The 21,922-nt window shown below is 39.3% G+C and overlaps 1 protein-coding gene across 4 annotated transcripts in view; it reads right to left on the bottom strand.

Moving 5' to 3' along the window:
• The window catches only part of LOC105197916 (intraflagellar transport protein 81 homolog), a 134,215-nt gene that overhangs the window by 67,832 nt on the left and 44,461 nt on the right, over positions 1 to 21,922 (bottom strand). The window contains exons 1-5 of one of the 4 annotated variants that reach the window (XM_039456338.1): positions 20,690 to 20,825; positions 20,138 to 20,555; positions 19,603 to 19,705; positions 3,884 to 4,000; positions 3,746 to 3,805 (exon numbers count right to left, since the gene is read on the bottom strand). In XM_039456338.1, coding sequence (XP_039312272.1) covers positions 3,746 to 3,805; positions 3,884 to 4,000; positions 19,603 to 19,705; positions 20,138 to 20,157 — 300 coding nt within the window. In that variant the 5' untranslated portion in view covers positions 20,158 to 20,555; positions 20,690 to 20,825. Of the gene's footprint in view, positions 1 to 3,745; positions 3,806 to 3,883; positions 4,001 to 19,602; positions 19,706 to 20,137; positions 20,826 to 21,922 lie in introns of those variants that run through there. The other 3 variants (XM_039456337.1, XM_039456336.1, XM_039456335.1) reach the window with 3 other exon arrangements.

Here is a 21,922-nt window from a genome sequence, read left to right as displayed (position 1 = left end):
GGCATACTGCGGCACGAACTTGCGGAAGTAGCCCGTTAAGCCCAAAAAACTTTGGATCATCTTCGTCGATGTAGGCTCCGGAAATTTCGTCACCGCTGTTATCTTCTGTTCGGACGGTTTAATCGTCCCTGCTTCCACAATGTGGCCCAGATACTCCACTCGAGATACCAGCAGCTTACACTTTCTCCAGTTGATCCTCAGGCCATATTCGCTAGCCGTCCTCAGAACTTGTTTCAGTTTGTGAAGGCCTTCACCTTCCTCCTTGGCTGGAATGATGAGATCATCCAGATAAATTAATACAACGTTTTGTATAGCCAATTCACGAAATACTGCCCTTATGTGTCGCTGAAAGACCGCAGGTGAGTTACACAGCCCGAATGGCACCATTAGGAACTCGAATTGTCCATCCGGCGTCACGAAAGAAGTGTACCGGATGCTATCCTCCTCCAGTGGTACGTGGAAAAATCCATCTTCCAGATCCAACGTACAATAGATCAATGCCTCCGACAGTTGATCTATTTGGTCCTCCATCAAAGGAAGCGGGTACCGGTCTCTGATGATCTTTCGGTTTAGCTGGCGGTAGTCGACACATAACCTCGGCTCTCCGTTCTTCTTTTCCACAGAGCACTATAGGGCTAGCGTACTCCGAGTTGCTAGGGCGAACGATGCCCTTCTCTATCCATTGGTCGACAATTTTACGCACCGTGCTTCGCTGCTCTGCCGACAACCTCCGTGGGTTCTGATGCACAGGCATGTTGTCCTTCAACGCCAGTCGCATCTTCACGCCACTATCCTTCGTCTTCTTGGGAATATAGCCTTTCACCAAACATTCTGCCTGACGCCTCAAGTCGAGGTCCGATACATGCTGCAGAGATACTTCATTCTTCATTTTCTCGTTCCTGTTGTCGTCGACGTCGATACACAAGACTTGAGCCCAGTTGTCGCCTTCGCCTTCTCCGTTAGTTTCAGATTCGTCTTCTAGTTTGCTTAGCTTCGCTTGTCGCTTTCGAATGCGAATTTCGGCGAACTCCGACAGTTCGCCCCCTAGGATAAGATCATGCCCTGTGAAATGATCGGGGACTACGTCAATGTTCAGTGTGAACTTTAGACCGTCGATCATCACATCTGTTGTGAATCGTCCTAGTGTGGATCGGTTCGTTGCTCCAACGCCATTGAATTTGGTTATTTCTGGTCGCACGGGAGGTGCACCAAGACGTACGTAGAAACTGGATCGGACCAAGTGTAGATCACTGCCCGGATCTATCACCGCTGCCACATTTCTTCCTAGGATTTCCACCTCCTTGTATGTCTTCCTGTCGCTGTCAGATTCGAGGGCGTCAACTCTCGCCGGAGTTGTCCCCTTGCCTGCCTCCTTCGTCGATTCGGATCCTTTCGGGCACTTCGCCGCAATGTGCCCGAATTCATTGCATGAATAACATTTTGATCCCTTCGTTTTGTTCGGGCAATCCTTTCCTAAGTGCTTCGAATCTCCACAGTTGAAGCATCTTCTAGTGGCGGATGCCGTTGACGTCTGACTTGTGCTCGCCGTCTTCTTTTTGATAGGTACTACTTGTTGCACCTGTTTCGCCTTAGTTCGGTTTGCACGTTGCGCCTCGTACTGCACAAAACGTTGTCTCAGCTCCTTTATGGTCGTGGCGTTATACAAGATTGTCTTGTTCGCCTTTTCGTCTTTAACACCGTCAATAATGTATTGCAACTTGGCCTCCGTTTCGATCTATGCATGGCTAGCAAGCTCTAGAACATGGTAAATGTATTCTTGATACGTCTCTTCCGTCTTTTTTGTTACCTTGCCGAGTTCTATGTGTATCTGACGGCTGTTCAGCGTTGTGCCGAACTCTCCTTTGAGCGCTCTCTTGAATGAGCTATACGATCGTGCGTGGATTCGAAATTTGCAAAGAGTTTGGCTGACCCTCGCAGCAATCTCTTCGCGTAGACGACTCTTTGTACGTCCGTCCATCCACATAGATCGGCTGTCTCCTCGAACGATGTAAGCCAGATACTCACATTTTGCGTGCCGTCACCGCTGAAGGTTGTGAGCGCATCTTCCACGTCTTTATACGTTAATACCACTTGCCGCATCCTCCGCTCGTCAAGTGTCTCGTAATTGGCGTTGCGAGGTATCGCTACGCGGGCGCCTCGATTTCGGATTGGGGACGCCATCACTTCTTCTCCGTCGTTCTCGTTTCCGACATGGCCGCCGCGTGTGCCTCGATTTCGGATTGGTGGCGCCATCGCTTCTTCTCCGTCGTTCCCGTTTCCGACATGGCCGCCGCGCGCACCTGTTTCGCCTTCGTCCTCGTCACTCTCGTCGCCATCTTCGTCACTCGAATCTCCCTGCAACGCCGCTCGCAGTCTCTCACGGAGAACCGCCTTTAGACCAGTCACCGGCAAATTTAATTCGCGTAGCCTCTGTTTTAGCTGCTCTCTCGACAATCGTTCCAACCTGGTATCGTCCTCCGTGTCGCGCGTTGCTTGCCTGTCCTCGTCATCGCCGTCTCGGCCATCCGCCGCCTGTGCCGCTCGCCCTTCTACCGCCCTCCGTAGTCTATTGCGCAACACCGCTCTGGATCCCGTCGTATGCAGCCCAAGCTGTTCGAGCCTCCTAATCAGCTCGTCCGCCGATAAGTCGTCTAGACTTTCCGGCACTGTTGGCGCCATTTTTTTTTTAACCGCCGAGATCACGCCGTTTACGCCCTTCGCACTTTTCTTTTCGCCGTCTGCACCTTTTGCACCTCGCCGTCTACACCGTCTTTTAGGCGATATGCCGTGCACGCGTTTAGTATCGTCCGGCACCCGTAACCACCGCCGTAATGTGTCGCTGGACCGCCTCGTCCCCTCACACGTGGTCACCACCGAGATACGTCCTCGCCGTTGCACTTCGTCGCCGCGTCGCTCCCGCGCTTTGTGTCGCTGGACCGCCTCGTCCCTCGCACACGTGGATGCTGCCGACCCGCTATCACCGTCTCACTTTCGCCGTTTACACGCCCTTCCTAACGACCGTCTTCCGATCGCGGTATCTCGCCGTCGCCGTTCACGCACCTTTTTCGACGATCGTCTTCCGATCGCGGTATCTCACCTTCGTCGTTCACGCACCTTTTCCGACGACCGTCTTCCGATCGCGGTATCTCACCTTCGCCGTTCACGCACCTTTTCCGACGACCGTCTTCCGATCGGTATGCTCGCTCGCGATCCCGGACGAGCGCCCAGATGTAGGAACACGAAATCTCACAAACACGAATCGCGGATTAACAGTCGCCCGTATCTCTACGACGTCTCTCTTCACCGATAGCTAACGCCGATTCCCCGCGTGTACTTTCTTCCCGGAAGTCTCGTCTCTCCCGTCGCCATCTACCGTCGCAGCCATGATTGCGATCGCGCTCGCGCGACTTAGTTCTCGCCAGACGCGCGGGATTCGAATTCTCGTTCCCACAATTATATCTTCTATAGGAAGACCTACGTGGTCTATGTATCGAACCGAGCCGACCCAGATATCTAAACTCTATACTGACACCATAAGTGAAGGAAAAGATTTGCAGGCGTGCAACAAAATTAACAAAATTTGTATTTAACAAAATAATGTTTTATTTAAAGTTATAATGTTTTTGTGAAATAAAATAAAAGCTAAACGAATAGAAATATTAAATATAAAGGAACATGTTTCTCTACGTATACGTTGTAATAGTTTTATGCATTTAACTACAGAATAATTACAGAAATGACATACTTCCTTTTCTTTTGTCATCGCTTGTAAATCTGTTGCAAGCTCAACAGTAGTTTCAACATTCTGCAAATAAGAACACAATTTTATTCTTTATATACATATAAAAAATAGTGTTTCTATAAAATATAAACGCAAAAATACCTTTTTTCCTATTTCTCTTTCTTTATGAACTGTCTTAAATCTGTCAACGAGAGACAAATACTGCTCGTGTAAAAGAGATATTTCCGAATCTCCTAGATATTCTGATGGGATTTCGAGCTAATAAAAATAATAATTTTCTTTAGCAATTTATGCTAATCTGTTAATTTTCTACACGGAAAATAAAATTTTCGTTGCCATAGCTAATCATGGTGTGTTACAGCTATATCTGCTGTCGTAACTATTAATTTATAAACTACTGCAAAACTTGTTTACTACACAGAAAAAAAATAGTATCAAATCAACAATTCATTGTTTTATGTACAAAAAAGGATATAAGATCTCCTTGGAAGAATCTGTAATCTTAAACAGACATAATTTGCTTACATGAAGAAAATTTATAACATAAATAGTATAAATTCTTTTAAGATTTTATATTCTTGCTTATATATGAAACAATAAATTGCTAATTTGATAATAATTTAGTTATGTGTATTGTTCCTAATACACAAAAACTAGCAAAATATGCATATATATTAGAATCATATCATATAGCAACATGAGAGTAATTATTGAAACTAACTGACATATCAGAGGCAATCAGATAATGGACTTAGTAGCTAATTAATGTATAATAATTATCTTGAATACACTCTTAGCTACAGAATATATTTTAGATGTAGCAAATGTGTTCTATACAAAAACTCGTGTAATAAATAATTAATCTTTTTTAACGAAATAATACGAGTATAGGTATCATAAGATGTTAGCTGTCTATATAATGCAAGTGTAATTTATAGTTACCATATATGGAATTTTCAGCTATAGCAACTATTTCTTTTTTCCCGTGTACTAACCGCCATAAGACATCACAACCACAGAAAACATCACTGATGTTGCATAGATGTTGATGTATGACAAATAATTATGGCACAATGATATTACAGTGATGTCATAGTGATATGCGAATGTTCACTTCATCACAGGTGTAAAATTGTTATGACATCATTTCAATATGAAATAAAATATTACAGTGATGACAAGTTTGATATCAATGAGCAAAATAATAATTTTTAACATTCTAGAAAACATTTTTTGTAATAAATAAATTTTTTTAAACATTAAAATTAATGGAATAGTTCTCTTTTTCACATGAATATATTATTTATTTTAATATTATTAAAAATGTTTTTTTTTTAATATTATGTAAAATAAAAATAAATATGCTCTTTCAACATTAAAAAATGTATTTATTCTAATATTGTAAAAAATGTTTTCTTAACATTAAATAAATTAAAAATGAAATATCTTTCTAAAACAAAAAAAGAATTCTTTCTCTGTGAAGCTAAGCATGCTAAAATTGTCCCAATTTTTCTAATTGTGGGAATACTAGTTTCACAGAGATTTTTTCTCAGAAGTTTTTTTTAACTGGGGGTTGGGATATTTTTAAATAGTTACCTATACAAGAATCACTACAAATATTGCTTGACTTCTGTGACTTTTACAAACTGATACTAAAGTGATGATCTGTGATCACTTATATATGCATCATTTGTAGACTAGATCAATATACTCATATGTATATTATCAAAGAGATAAAAAATATATAATTAAAGTTCTTATATATATATATATATATATATATATATATATATATATACAGGGTGTCCCAGAAAGCTCGAATCTCATTTTAAGAGCGGATTCTTTGGAAAATTCTAAGAAAAAAATCCTAATACAAAAATGTCGAGGGTATAATGGTTTCTAAATTATTCGCGATTAAAATTTACGAATCATTGAGCTGACATTTCGCGCGCTCAGGGTGACATGACAAAGGTACCACAAGGGTACCTCTTGATGTTAAGATTGTCATAAAAATACGCAGTGACATTTATATTAAGAAATTACTACTATAGGACACATATTTGTACATTACATATGCACAATTAATGTTTTCAACAAAATATCAATTCAATAACAAGATGTTACGATAGCCGTTAGGTTAGCTGTCAAAATAAATTCATTACCATGTTCATATGATAAGAACTTTTATGGTAACATATCGATAATATCAATAATTTATTTACATTTTTAACTATTAAAAATGTAAATCGGTAATTTAATTGATATAAACGCGATAATGTCAAATAGACATAATTTGATATGTTTGAATTCTACTTTATCAACATATTCAATCTTTTTCATATCATCGCATAAATTATCGATATTATAAATATGTTACCATAAAAGTTCTTATCATATGAACATGGTAATAAATTTATTTTGACAGCTGACCCAACGGTTATCGTAACATCTTGTTATTAAATTGATATTTTGTTGAAAACACTAATTGTGCATATGTAATGTACAAATATGTTTCCTATAGCAGTAATTTCTTAATATAAATGTCACTGCATATTTATATGACAATCTCAATATTAAGAGGTACCCTTGTGGTACCTTTGTCATGTCACAATGCCTGAGCGCGCGAAATGTCAGCTTAGTGATTCGTAAATTTTAATCGCGAATAATTTGAAAACTATTATACCCTCGACATTTTTGTATTAGAATTTTTGTCTTAGAATTTTCCAAAGAATCCGCTCTTAACATGGGATGCGAGCTTTCTGGGACACCCTGTATATATATACACTACTCAAAAGAAAATAGGGAACACTTTCCAGACACCAAAAATTAGGCTATTTTCAAATGACTGTAACTCGGTGAAAAATCATCGTAGATAAAAAATAAAAAAAGCATTTTGAAGCTTGAAGATCCAACTTTAACGCTCTATCAGCAGATTTTCAAAATTCTTTTAACTTCCTTGTCTCATGCAGTAAAAAAGCACACCCTGTTTTGTTCCTTAAAATTTCGTATTTTTGACACTTTGCAGCTCGACCAACAAATTTTTTTCGAACAATTCAAGTAAAGCTTCATAAACTACAACATTTTGCCTACAAAATGCTTTTTTTTAAATTTCTCTACGATTTTTTTTGACCGAGTTACGCTACTTTGAAGCTAAACCTGCATTTTTTACAAATGATATCCGTACTCCGTGAAAAATCATCGTAGACAAAAAATCAAAAAACCATTTTAAAGCTCGAAGTTCCAGCTTTAACATGCTGTTAATGGTTTTCAAAAATTTTCTCAATTTCTTAGTACTATGCCCCAAAAAAGATACACTGTTTTTTCCTTAAAATAACGTATTTTTAACAGCCTGTAGCTCAATAAAAAAATTTTTCTCGACAAATCCAATGCAAGTGCCATAAAGTATGACATTTTCTCTACAAAATGCTTTTTTTAAAGTTTTCTCTACGATTTTTTTTGACCGAGTTACAAGACTTTGAAGATATACATTTTTTACAGTACATTTTTCCGAAAAATGACGTCTACCGCCGACATTAGCATTACCCAATGTGCACCACGTGGAGGTTGTCGGTCGGATTTTTGCACATCGTGTGTGTGTGTGTGAGTGTGTGTGTGTGTGTGTGTGTGTGTGTGTGTTGTATGTATCACAGCAGAGATAAGGACCCCGCAGTTCGTCACTTCTGCAGTATTTAATGACTCCAAACCCTCTCTGCTGTGTGTGTATGCGCTCGCGCGCATGAGAGTTCAATAGTGTGTATTTCCTCCTCTCTGATCAATTACTGCTTGCAAGCGTTCTCGCATATTTATACATCTTGCAATACGATCTTGCGGAATGTTGTGCCAAATTTCCGTTAAAATTTCTCCCAATTCTTCTAAATTTCGCGGCTGTTCCTCGCGACGCCTTAATCGTCGTTCCATTTCATCCCAAATGTGCTCGATTGGATTTAAGTCCGGGCTATTGGCGGGATGATTGAACAGTCTAATTGCGTGTCGTTGAAAAAAACGTCGCGTTATATTCGCCGTATGAGGTCGAGCGTTGTCCTGCATAAAAATAAAGTTCCGACAGGTTCGATTTAATAGCAAAACGTGTGGTCGTAGAATATCGTTGATATAACGAACACCCGTCATTGCCGGAGGTGGCAGGATCACTAGATCACTTCGTCTTGTAAGTGATATACACCCCCACACCATCACGGAACCGCCGTTGTAGGATCGCATTGGCATAACGCAACGTCGATCATAGCGTTCATTTCGTCGACGCCATGTACGTATACGAGCATCATTGCCATAAAGGCAAAAACGTGATCGTCGGAGAAATATACATTTCTCCAATCCCTAGCGGTCCAATTTATGTGATCGCGCGCAAATTGATAACGTACTTGGCGATGTACGAGTGTGAGTCTTGGTACTTGTGCACGAACACGAGAACGAAGACCGGCTTCTCTCAAACGGTTGCGAATTGTTTGTTCGCACACATGGCGCAAATGAATGTCATTACGAATGTTTCTTGCGGTAATTATTCGTCTTTCTAATGCATAACGAACAATGGCTCGATCTTGTCTATTTGTCGTTAATCGAGAACGACCACTACCTTCACGTCTCGTGTAATTTCCCGTGTCTTGATATCGTAACCAAGCTCTACTCACTACGGACACAGATGCACCAATATCTTGCGCCACATAACGCATACTAAAACCTTGTTGCAAAAGCGCAATTATGCGTGCAACTTCTACGGCCGATAAATGTCTACGCGGCATTTTGAAAATTCCGTGTCGCTTATCACACTGCGAGAATCGCCGGCGTACTAAACAAAATTTTATTGTATTGAGCATGCAATGTTTACATATGGTCATCTTTGTCTAAAAAGAGATTTTTTTTAGACTAAGACGACTATATGTTTACAGTTCAGAGGATTGGAGAAATGTATATTTCTCCGACGAATCATGTTTTTGCCTTTATGGCAATGATGCTCGTATACGTACTTGGCATCAACGAAATGAACGCTATGATCGACGTTGCGTTATGCCAATACGATCCTACAACGGCGGTTCCGTGATGGTGTGGGGGTGTATATCACTTACAAGACGAAGTGATCTAGTGATCCTGCCACCTCCGGCAATGACGGGTGTTCGTTATATCAACGATATTCTACGACCACACGTTTTGCTATTAAATCGAACCTGTCGGAACTTTATTTTTATGCAGGACAACGCTCGACCTCATACGGCGAATATAACGCGACGTTTTTTTCAACGACACGCAATTAGACTGTTAAATCATCCCGCCAATAGCCCGGACTTAAATCCAATCGAGCACATTTGGGATGAAATGGAACGACGATTAAGGCGTCGCGAGGAACAGCCGCGAAATTTAGAAGAATTGGGAGAAATTTTAACGGAAATTTGGCACAACATTCCGCAAGATCGTATTGCAAGATGTATAAATATGCGAGAACGCTTGCAAGCAGTAATTGATCAGAGAGGAGGAAATACACACTATTGAACTCTCATGCGCGCGAGCGCATACACACACAGCAGAGAGGGTTTGGAGTCATTAAATACTGCAGAAGTGACGAACTGCGGGGTCCTTATCTCTGCTGTGATACATACACACACACACACACACACACACACACACACACACACACACACGATGTGCAAAAATCCGACCGACAACCTCCACGTGGTGCACATTGGGTAATGCTAATGTCGGCGGTAGACGTCATTTTTCGGAAAAATGTACTGTAAAAAATGTATATCTTCAAAGTCTTGTAACTCGGTCAAAAAAAATCGTAGAGAAAACTTTAAAAAAAGCATTTTGTAGAGAAAATGTCATACTTTATGGCACTTGCATTGGATTTGTCGAGAAAAATTTTTTTATTGAGCTACAGGCTGTTAAAAATACGTTATTTTAAGGAAAAAACAGTGTATCTTTTTTGGGGCATAGTACTAAGAAATTGAAAAAATTTTTGAAAACCATTAACAGCATGTTAAAGCTGGAACTTCGAGCTTTAAAATGGTTTTTTGATTTTTTGTCTACGATGATTTTTCACGGAGTACGGATATCATTTGTAAAAAATGCAGGTTTAGCTTCAAAGTAGCGTAACTCGGTCAAAAAAAATCGTAGAGAAATTTTAAAAAAAGCATTTTGTAGGCAAAATGTTGTAGTTTATGAAGCTTTACTTGAATTGTTCGAAAAAAATTTGTTGGTCGAGCTGCAAAGTGTCAAAAATACGAAATTTTAAGGAACAAAACAGGGTGTGCTTTTTTACTGCATAAGACAAGGAAGTTAAAAGAATTTTGAAAATCTGCTGATAGAGCGTTAAAGTTGGATCTTCAAGCTTCAAAATGCTTTTTTTATTTTTTATCTACGATGATTTTTCACCGAGTTACAGTCATTTGAAAATAGCCTAATTTTTGGTGTCTGGAAAGTGTTCCCTATTTTCTTTTGAGTAGTGTATATATATATATATATAAAGGTACTTTATTCCTTGCGGAGTACACTGCGGACCTCCGCTCCACTTACATAGTTTCGACATTTTATTTCTCGCATCCTTTACAACGCACGAGAGAGAGAGAGAGAGAGAGAGAGAGAGATCACTCATCTATTTATACCTTCACACTCATTCTCCAGACCTCCGTTTCCGCCGCATTTTCCTCTCTTCCTTCCACACACTCATTCATATCTAGCCACCCTCCTCTCTCCCCCATCTCCAGTTTCTTCATCCAAACCTCTCTCTCCCCCGCTAACCTAAAACCTCTTGTACCATCTCCTACTATCCCTTTTCCGTCCCACAATTCCTCCCATATATGTTCCCACATTTCCTCTCCCCATCCACATATCCTACACTTTCTTTCCTCTTTCTCTTCCCAGTATCTACCCCCTCTCATACCGTCTCCTAACCTAAACCTCGCAATCCTTTTCCATCTTTCGTTCTTCCAACCCCTCTTCAAGTACTCTGGCACTCCCTTCCCCTTCACTCTGTTATACCATCTGTTGAACCTCGAGCTCCTAATTCTTTCCCATTTTTCCTCTTCCTGCCGCCTCCTCTCTTTTGCTACCAACTCTTCCCCCCTTAACCCTCCCTCTTCTCTTAACTTTTCCAGCTCTTTGATATTCCAGCTCTTTTCTTCATAGAAACCTCTTCTTTCTTCCTCCCATTTTCCCATCACCTTTCCTTCCTTTGCTCTTATCTCCTCCCAACACAACCTTGCCAACTCCACCCCTCCTCCTTCTCCCAGTTTCTTTTCATAGCTCCATGCCCTCATTCCTGCCCTTCCCCTTAATTTTTCCCTCTGCACCTCCTCCTTTACCATGTAGCCCGGTATGTACCTCCCCACCCCTATTACCCAATTCACATACCTGTCCTATATCCTCTTTTCCCCTTTCCTTTCTTTCCACTCCCAAATTTCTGCACCATAGCTAACCACCGTCCACACCAACCTATCAAATAACCACATCCTTCTAGCCCAGTCCTTTCCGAATTTCCTCTTTCCTATTCCCTCTACCTCTCTCATCACCACCGCTCCTTTTTTGACTCTCTCCTCTATATGCTCTTTGTGTTCCCCATTTGCCATCCTCATGTACCCCAGATATTTATACCTTTTCACTTTCTCTATTTCATTTCCTCTCCATCTTCATATTACCTTTTTCTGTCTCCCACCCCCTCTTCTACACCTCATCACTTTTGTTTTCTCCACATTTATCTCTAATCTTTTCTGTTCTACATATTCTTCTAATGTTTTTATTAACCCTTTCATTCCTGCTTCAGCCTCTGCCACCACCGCCACATCATCCGCATACGCCAGAGAATAAATTTTCCCTTCACCTTTACTCCCTCCCCTCCATCCCCCCTTTTCTAACTTCTCATCCAAATCCGCTAGCAGTGGTGTGAACATGCATGGGCTCAACGGACATCCCTGTCTCACTCCTCTACCTATCTGAAAGTTTTCTTCCTCCTTTTCCCCATCTCCTTCCCTCCCCTCCATCCCCCCTTTTCTTCCTCCTTTTCCCCATTTCCCTCCAAAACTTCTTCACACTTCACCAGACTCTCTCTCACTCCCTTTCTCCTCATTGTCTGTACCAGTATCTCCCTATCCACCAAGTCAAATGCTGCTTTCATATCCACAAACATAACTACCACTTTGCTTTTCGTTTCCGATATTTTCTTATTTATTAGAAAATTCAACACGTATATGTGGTCTATTTTTCTTACCCCTCTCTTGAACCCCGTTTGACTCGGTGGTAATATCTCTTTAGTCTCCACTTTGTCCTTCAATCTCTCCGCCAAAACCGCAGCGTACACTTTATACGCCGTTTGCGTAAGCATCCCTCCTGTAGTCTTCTACCTTTTCCCCCTCCCCCTTTTTCACTATCGGTACCATTATCCCCTCTCTCCATTCTTCCAGTTATCCTTCTCCCTTTCACACTCTATTGCATATCTCCTAAAGCCATTCTCTTATTTCTTTTCCCCCGTATATCCATACATCATTCATAATCTCATCCCCTCCTGCCGCTTTTCGCTCCTTTAATTTCATTATCGCCCTACCAATTTCCTCTCTACTAATCTTTTCTTCCTCCTCTAACCCTCTCCTCATTACCTCTCCTCTTATCCTCCACTCCACTCCCCCCCAGTACCTCTCTAAAGTGTTTTTTCCACTCCCCCGTTTCAATCCCTTCTCTGACTCTCTTTCTCTTCCTCCTTCCTTTATTCACTATCTTCCACACATCCTTTTCGAATCTTATTCCTTCTATTCCCTCTCCCATCTTTCCCTCTCCTTTTTCTTCTTCTCCTAACATTGTTCCTTGTACCATCTCCTCATTTCTTTATATTTTCTCCCCTCTCCCCCTCTCTTCCTCCACCTCTTTAATTCCTCCATAACCTCTCTTTTCCTATCCCTACATTCCTCATCCTATCATTCTTTCCATTCCTTCTTCTCTTCCTTCTATACTCTCTCTAATACCACTTCTACTCTTCTCTTCATTTTCCTCCAAACCTCCCCTACTCCCTCACCATCACTATCCCTCTTCCCAAAGTATTCCTCAAATTTCTTTTTTCCCTTCTCCGTCCAAACTCCCCTTCTTCGACTTCCTTTTGTTTTCCCGTTCCTCTCTTCCCTCCAACTTCCTCTCTCCACCCATACCGTTATCGGCTGATGGTCGGAGTCCAACCAATCCTCCACCTTCATCTTTTCCACCTTCCTTCTTGTCTCCTCATTCCCGATCACGTAATCTATTACGGTCCCTCCCTGCCCTCCTGTATTCGTCCATTCCCCCTCCTCATCCCCCTCATACGCTTCCATTCAATATTGACCATCCCAATTCTCCTATATAACCACGTAGTTTCTTTCCTTCTCTATTTATTTTTTCATCCTTCAAGCTCCTCTTTCCCTCTTCTACCCCTCCCTCTTCATCCTCACCTATTCTTTCTCCATCTTTCCCCGTCCTAGCATTGAAATCTTCACTATTAACACCTTCACCCTTTCATCTCTATCCTTCATCTACTCTCTCAGCTGGCCCATTTTTTCCTCCAAATCTTCATTCACATACGCTCCTGTTAGCCTTCACCACTCTTCCCCTAAATTTACTTTTACTGCTTGTAATCCCTCCTCTTTTTTTCCTTATCATCCTTTTCTCTCTCTATCCCTTCCCTTATTCCCATAATCATTCCTCTCATTGCCCTCCCTTTCTTACTCTTCCTTGCCGCCTCTTGCACTTCCCACACGTATCCTTTTGGCAACCATTTTTGAACTCTTTCCCATCCCTTCTTCTGTAACCAAGTCTCACTCAGGAACATCACATTCTTTTAGTCTCTCTCTGAACTCCTTCTCTTTGTTTTCCATGCCTGCCACATTCCAAAAGCCTATCTTATACTTTTTACCATCTTCTTTTTTCTTATTCCTCCTCTTTTTCCTATGTTTCTGATTTTTAATATTTCTTTCTTTTCCCCCTCTCCCTCTCCCACCGTCCACCACCCTACTAAAAATTCCCTTTCTCTTTTTCCACTCCTCTACTCTCCTTTATCCCCCCCTTGCATTCTCTTACTTCTTTTCCATGCCATTCCCTCAACTCATCCTTAATCTCATCCCATACCCACAATTTTTCTTCAATTCATATTTTCATATATCCTATCTAAATATAATAATATAAAAAATCTTTGTTTTAAAAAGATTTTGAAGGTCAGACATGGTTTCATCACTATGTTCGTAATTAAACATGCGTTTTTTTCGATTTACTCGTTTCTACGCAAATATGGGATCTACGTCTAAACTTTTAGCAAGTTCCTTTACATCTACTAACGCTTTAACAAATCCATTAAGTCAATAATTTTCTATATATTCGGCACCAGATTCTATGAGCAAAACGGCGGATCCAAGGTATTTGATTTCATAGATTTACTCACAATGTTGAAACAAAACAAAATATCGTACCAGATAACGAGCATAACAAAGAAATTGTAATCCCATAATTGTGATGCGAGAGTTTGCACTTAATTGCAGGATCACAGAAACCGTGTTCACTTAATGTTAGCAGAGCATCATGTATTTCACTAACTTGGTAGCGCAACGGCTTTAAACACTCGATACAACTCTCCCACCGGGTTGTACAAAGTGGTTTTACTGTAAAAGCTGTACAGCTAATACATAGTATCAGTTAATATTTTCCACTTTCCGACAGAAGCTGAAAAGAGTGTGTAAATTTTTTTACTAACTCCAAAAAAACTAACAAACTCGATACAGGAAGTTGCACTAATAACTAAATTTAAACTGTGACAACCGCAAAGCATTAAGAAGACTCTTGGATTAATTTGGAGGATACGAGCCTGAACACCTTTATTCTTTCTTTTCATGTTGGACACATTATGTAGTCTTGTCCTCTGCAATCTTTAATATCCAAATTGAGTTCTTCTAATACTTTTAAAATTATATCAAAGAAGGACTAACCAGACAATTCATGAACTGCTCGAATAGTAATGAAATGTTCTTTGGGGGACACATCACCGGATACATCGACAAATCGTATTGTAACAGAGAGTTGTTCTGTGTGACTCAAATCATGATTACAATCAAAAATTATACTGTAGTATTTTGCTTGCTTGGCAAATCTAATATGGTGTTTTTAACACTTGATCCCATCAAAGCGATAATTTCATTTTGAATAGTGTTACTGCAACAATGAACATGAGTTTCTTGGGATGAAATGCATCGGAGATGCTCATGCATAGTGACATCGTATTTTCCTAGTAACTCTACCAAACCTAAAAAATTCCCCTTATTTTTAGTAAATAACCGATCGAATGATCCGAGAAGTGCAATATTATGTGTTGCTAAGTATATTATTCTATTGCATAAGCGGTCTAAAACAAGTCGCCAATGATCACGTTCCTTAATAATAATCTGCCTATAATTTCTGATCGACAGTTTGACGCGATTCAAGTCTGCGACAAGCTTCAAACCAACTTGCAAAACTCTTTCTGTGTTCTGGTGAATTTTCATGTGATCGTAGATAGTCATGAATATTTTTTCATTTATTACTTCCAGTTGTTGCAAAGGAAGATTTATTTTTGTTACAAAAAATAGTTTACAACGAATGCAAAATATTCTATCTAATTTCTTTGAATAGCAAAGACAAGGTCATATATAGGACTCGCCGTTTCCAGTGCTACGATAATACAAAGATTTTGAGAACGATCGATCGTCGGCATCTTTAGGAAAAACATTATTTTCGTTAATTTGCCGTTTTTAATCTTGTGTCAGTATGTCGTCACGAACAGTGTTACTAAACGGAAAAGGTCAAAATGCCGGATCGCCATAGTTAATGATCGGATCGTTAACTGCAATGCTACCTGAAGAAGACGAAGCAACTGGTTTCTTTACCACAATTTTTAAATTCAAATCTTGAGAATTTAAATTATCAGAGATAATATGCATTTCGGCATTTGATGCTATACTACATTCGTGATAAAAAATGAAATTTTCTTTATTTATTTTAGATATTAAGTTAGATTTGTAGTAACATTTTGTGAGAAGTTAGAGTTAAAATTACTTTGCGGCTTAAAGAAAGCAGCAAGTGATTTTGCAAATTTACTTTCTTCTTCCTCCTATCAAAGTTTTCGTTTACGGTTTGCAAATCCGCTTAATTTTTTTAAAGCCATTTTTATAACAAAATGATTATCATAAAGGTAAACGCCGATTGAGCGAGACTCCTTATTATAATCGGAGGAACTATGACTCTAACGAGAAACGCAGCCGCTGGCAGCCATCTAGCAGTAAATATGGGATTATGATTCCTACAGCGAATATTCGAACTGGCACGGCGTGGACATAAGCGTCCCAATATCAGCGGTATCCAATGGATCCAATTACAAAATACATTTCTCGATTCATACAATCTATACGTCAAATAAAAATGTAATTGAAACACAATTCGACTATTTAAATGAAAACACACAAGAACAAAATTTATATTTAAGCAATACATATTTTAAAAATTTAGATCTGGGAAAGATCTTTTTTCTTAAGAAAGTTAAGGCGTCTTTGGCGCCCCCACGGAGTTGGCGCTTCAAGCGACTGCCTGGTCAAACTGTAGCGTGCACCGCCACTGTATGTAGCGCAAGCACAAATTAGTAATTCCGGATCCAAAATGTAATGTGTGATTCTGGTACCTTACGGTCCGCGTCGTTATATGATAGGTTTTTCTCATGGTTATACTAAAGCAGTTATGTATTTTTCTAAGGAACGCGCTAAGCAATAAAATACACAAGAAAGAATTTTGCGGAGATACAATAACTTACACTAAACTAATGTTGTTTAACAAGTAGACGATCAAAGTAATTGCGATGTGGATTGACCGAACGATGACAGAAAACTGAGCAAAATAAATAAACATAACATTCAAAGCGAAGTAAGAAATAGAAATGTCACGCATTAGTAAACAATTTGGTATAAAACGGATCTGAAAGGTCCGTGTCTGTCTATAAATTTAAAGGCTGTTTTTGTTTTTAGATATAAATCACTTTTGATATCAGTTTTCTATTTAACGCTTTTTCTCTATTTAAAATTTCTATTCCATTCTAATCAAACTCACGAGAGAAGCTGATTCTATGATCTGTGGTAACCGAGTGCTGAGTTGTGTTTCTATTGATATGATTTTTATGTTCTGTGCTTTAGTATTTAAAAATTTGCCAGTTTGCCCCACATAAGGGGCACACATCGCAATCTTTGCAGTTTATTTTATAAATAACATTTGATTGAGAACTGGTTGGAAGTTGATTTTTTGGGCTCTGATAAATTTGTTTAATTTATTTAAACTCGTGTAAGACATATGAACATTAGGGTAAAACTTAAACAGCTTTCTAAATTTTTCCAAAATATTATTAACGTAAGGAATGATGAAAAAAAAAGAAGCTTTTTCGTTTGTCTCTTGCTCTGTATTGTTAATAATGTTATTCTTTTTATTGAATTGATGAAACTTAGAATGTAATCCTTTTCTTATATTATCAAAAATGTTGTCTAAGGAATAACCATTGATCAATAAAATATTAATATGGTAATTTTGTCGAAGTTCTTTGGAATAAAAGAAAGATGCAAAAGCGAGAACTCGGTCTATTAAATTCAAAATTATACCTCTTTTTGGCAAAACGGATGGCAAGAGAAAAATTGAGATATCGGGAGAAAAATGTCGGTTTCTGGTACCAATCACAGATCATAAAATCATTCTTCCTAATTAAGGTTATGTGTTTCAAAATGCCTTCTATCTCCCTCCTTCTTTTATACATTTATACTATTATTTAATTTTTTTTCTGTTTAGTTGTTTTGATTTTCTTACTTTTATTATTAAATTTCTTTTTCTTTCGTATTGATTAATTTTTTTTTTCACTTTAAGAATTTTTATTTATGATTCTTTTAATAAATATTTATCGATAACCCTACCGTAAATTTGGTATGTGAATCATATATCAATAGTATACGAATGATATATGAATCATAACTGATAGTATAAGAATTATATGCAAATCTTATATGAATCGTATGCGATCACATGCTAATCACATGATTAGACATATGATGGTATACGAATTACATATCACCGTTGGACATTTGTTTCGAAATCACATGTGATATGTTTAACGTATGTTCCGAATCATATAAGATTGCGTATAAGGTACATATGATTTTTATATAATTCCTATGCGACCACATGGCAATCGCATTATTAGACATACGATCGTTATGCGATCACATACGAATTACATATCACGGGCGGAAATTATATAGAATCACGTGTTTAACATGCGGATTTATCGTATAAGAATCATATATGATTCTATACGATAGCACATCCATCATATACGCAAACTCCCAAAAAGCACACAATATTATTTCCTAATCGGTGTGTAAAGTATTGACTGTATTGGTTTCCACCAAGAGAGCAGGGAAGTGGCTTGTTACCAATTTCCGATCAATCGCGCAGTAATTGTAGCGAGCCACAAGCATTTATAATAAACTTTTGTACCGTTTACTTCAAACTTTCAAATTTATTTTCCGCGCCCCTCTCGCAAGCCAACTGAGCACTATAGCTCTCAAACACATTAACATTGTGTCGAGAAAATTTATTCTTTCACCTCCCACCTCAACCGTGAAATTAAATCTCGGATAGTAACAATTGAACATGCTCAATACCGTATCCCTGATCTATGAGTGGAGAGTACAATGTCGTCCACGTATCTAAAGTAGAGATTCGGCACAATTGTAAGCAATTTGAGACAATGTAATACAAGGTTAATAAAGTTTTGTTTTTTAAATTCTCTTAATCAAATGAAATGTAAAGACTGTATGCATGAAATGTCAATAATTTTATGTGTTTGGTGCAATGAACCATTGTATTTTTATTATTTTTACAATAAATATCACCCTAAAAGCTGTAACAAACCGCCTTTTCCGCTCCCTCCTCGGACCGTCCACTGTTCCAGGCTGTCCGGCCGAATAACCGCCGGACAGCAACAAACCGGCGCACAGCGCCAATAAGACTTTTAAACCGGCATAGCGCGCGAACACGCATCCGCGCGTCGAGGAGATTTCCGCGCGCACGCGCTCAACGCAACTAAAGTGGCGGTCGCTGGCCGATCTCGAGCGGCAGGAATTCCCCCTCCGATACCGCACCGTTCCGTACCCCCGCACCGTCCCTGCCGTCGAGACTCGACTATATAAGCGCCGCCGCTTCTACAGTCAAGGCTTCTTTTCCGTCCGCCTTCCGTCCGTGAAAGAAGTGTTCCCAAGCGCTAGCCAGGAGTTAAGAGAACTTAGCTTCCACCAAGAGATCTTGGCGACTAGCCATCCGCATCCTAGACCGACCGACTTACGGGCTCAAGTTAATCTTGGGCTCCACCAGAAAATCCTAGTAGTCGGCGCATCTCCGATTCATTTTCCTACCCGGCATCGACTCACGACTCGGGGTGTGGAGTTCCGCGCCTCCACCAAGAGAACTTGGCGTGAGTCGATCGCCACCGTCGCACCAACATCGTGGTATTAACCGCAGCGCGTCGCGACCGTTCCGAATCGCGTACAGCTGTACCGCACGCGCAACGTCTTCGGCCGTGGCCGCGGCCTTCGGCAAGGTCACGACACCGACGCGTAAACAGGGATTCCGAATTCCAAGAAGCTCGGCTTGGAATCCCTCGCGTACACACCGGCACTTGCAAATACCGTCTGTCCGAGCGCGATAATTACCAACTTCGTCCGTCCGCGCATATTATCTCTGTTCCGTCCGTCCGCGCGTTATCCGTTCGTTAGTCCGTCCGCGTGTCCCGAACGCTACTTTCTTTGTATCATCTCAATGCGAAATAAATTATATTTGTTTACCATCAACCACGCATCTAGTTCTTTCGGCGACCTCCGGGTCTTCGTCCGCACGAAATCACGCCGCCTCGTGCGCGGAAAAGTCAGGTCGTTACAAAGCTGTAAACTAATAAAACAGTCATTGTAAATTTTTATTGCAAATATATTTTTTTATTATCTTTTAGGCCTTTAATTCTTGTGTTTCATATTTTGTGTGTTTATGACAAATTTTAATTTAATTAGTAATAGAAAAGCATTTTCAAATTCCTTAATTTTTTAAAATAACATTTTATTTAATTATTTAAATACTTAAAAACGGTTTAAAAATTATTTATAACAATTTAAAAATATAAGATTTAAATAAAAAAAGTCTTATCCGTGGGGATTGTACCTAAAACCCCAAGCGTATCAGTCGTAACGACCCACGCTATGTCGCTAACTCAACATTCTTCTGTAACGATTAGGTGCTAGAAACATTTAATTGTCATTTTCTCAAAAATACTTAAGTTGTGGAACAAACGGCTTTATTACAGTAAAGATGTGAGTGAATACTACACACCCATAAAATTTTATTAACATCGGTGATATATTTCTCAAAGCTTTCTCTTATGAGTGTTCTCGGCTTCCTTATACTGGGCGTTATCAACTTCTGTTCCTTGCTTGGCATACTCGGCTTCCTCTACCGGGTATTCTCGATTTCGCCGTACTTCTGTGCCGGGCGTACTTGGCTTCCTGTACGTTCTTAGTTATCCTGCACCAGGTGTACTCAGTAACCTGTCCTTCTCTTTGCCGTCCGTTCCCGTATTCCGAACCGTAACATTTAGTTTGATTTCAGAGAGTATTAAAGATCAGGTTCGGGTCAACGACGATGGCCTCCTCCAAGAGTCCCGCTTCTACCTGCTAAATCTTTCTCAGGCATATTCCCCGGACTTAATTTGTTCCGTATCGAGCGTTTCCTGCGTGACAAGCGTACACTCCTAGCCGCTCCTCAGGCAAGCGTGTACATATTAAGTTAGCATTAGCTCATAAGGTCCGCATTACATATAAGTTTTGTTCAAGCGTTAGAATGTAAGATTCAGGCGACAATGAGTATTATTAATTTTAAATTTACCTGCGAGTAGTAAACGTTCCGACAAACACAGAGTAGAGACACATTATAGTTAATTAAAATAAATATCTGTTATTTTGCTAACAAGTCGGTGTTCCTTTCTTTCTCGAATCCTGGAACTGTCTAATCTAAATCTGCGAGAAAGGTCAAACGTTACAGAATAATAATTTAAAACTAAACTAATTAGTAATCGTAAATTTGGCCAATGAGAGTCAGCGCGAGTATGAGTGCGCAAATGTTTATTTTTTATCGAAATACAATTTCAACGTGTTTATTTCCTAACAAATTACAATTACCACAGACGTTTGGACTCATTTTGAATCATCTTCAGCGCAATATATAAAAACAGTTCTCATTGTAGTCAGTTAGCAAAAAACGGGAGGATGTCGCGTTACCAACGGTTCGCCAAATTCGCAATGGCATCTTTCCTCGTGACAGTGTCGAAGGAAATAACACTTCTCTATCCAATCATTGTATGTTTTTTTTTAAAGGTGATTAATAAATATCTTAATTGGCTATATTTGCGTGACTCATCCGTTTTCAACTGACGAGAACTACTAAAGCCTTAATTAAAATTTTATATAAAATTTTGTCTTATAAGAATGATTTCAATTCTCTTGTCAAAGTATACACTCACAAAAGGAATTGCTTACATCATGCGTATCTTTCACTACTGAACAAATTGTAACAAAATTAATATAAATTCTGATTCATGTTATTTACAACAGTTGACTCTCCTGTATAAATTTCCTCTTTCGTGTACTAATTTTATTTATAATAGTCGACTCGCCTTAATTTTACTATTTTCTATTTATTTATTTATTTTTATTTAATATAGCAAGCTATGATGTTAATTATAATAGTCGATTCACCGATAATTTAGTTTATTCTCAGTTATTTAATCAACGACTCATTTGTTTTTATATTATCTTTGTGTTCGTATTTATGTATTTATTTTGATTTGTATATCCCCGACTGCTTGTCTTTGCGTGTGGCGTTGAAGTAAGACGTTAGAATCCGAATAATTTATACAGTCAATATATTAGGTGCGCAACTAAGTTCCCGCTGTTTGTCAATAGATGGCTCCAGCAGTAAGTGCTGGTCGATTTAGACATATCCAAAACATCATGAACCAAGCTAATACGGTAAACAATCCACTTTGACACGTTAGTGATTTTGTTTTAGCGTCATATACTTTTGATTGTGTGAAAATGTCTGATTTTGTGCCAAATAATC

Source organism: Solenopsis invicta, chromosome 12 (genome assembly GCF_016802725.1).
Source record: "Solenopsis invicta isolate M01_SB chromosome 12, UNIL_Sinv_3.0, whole genome shotgun sequence".
Taxonomy (NCBI): Eukaryota; Metazoa; Arthropoda; class Insecta; order Hymenoptera; family Formicidae; genus Solenopsis; species Solenopsis invicta.
This window is presented reverse-complemented; position numbering and strand designations above follow the sequence as displayed.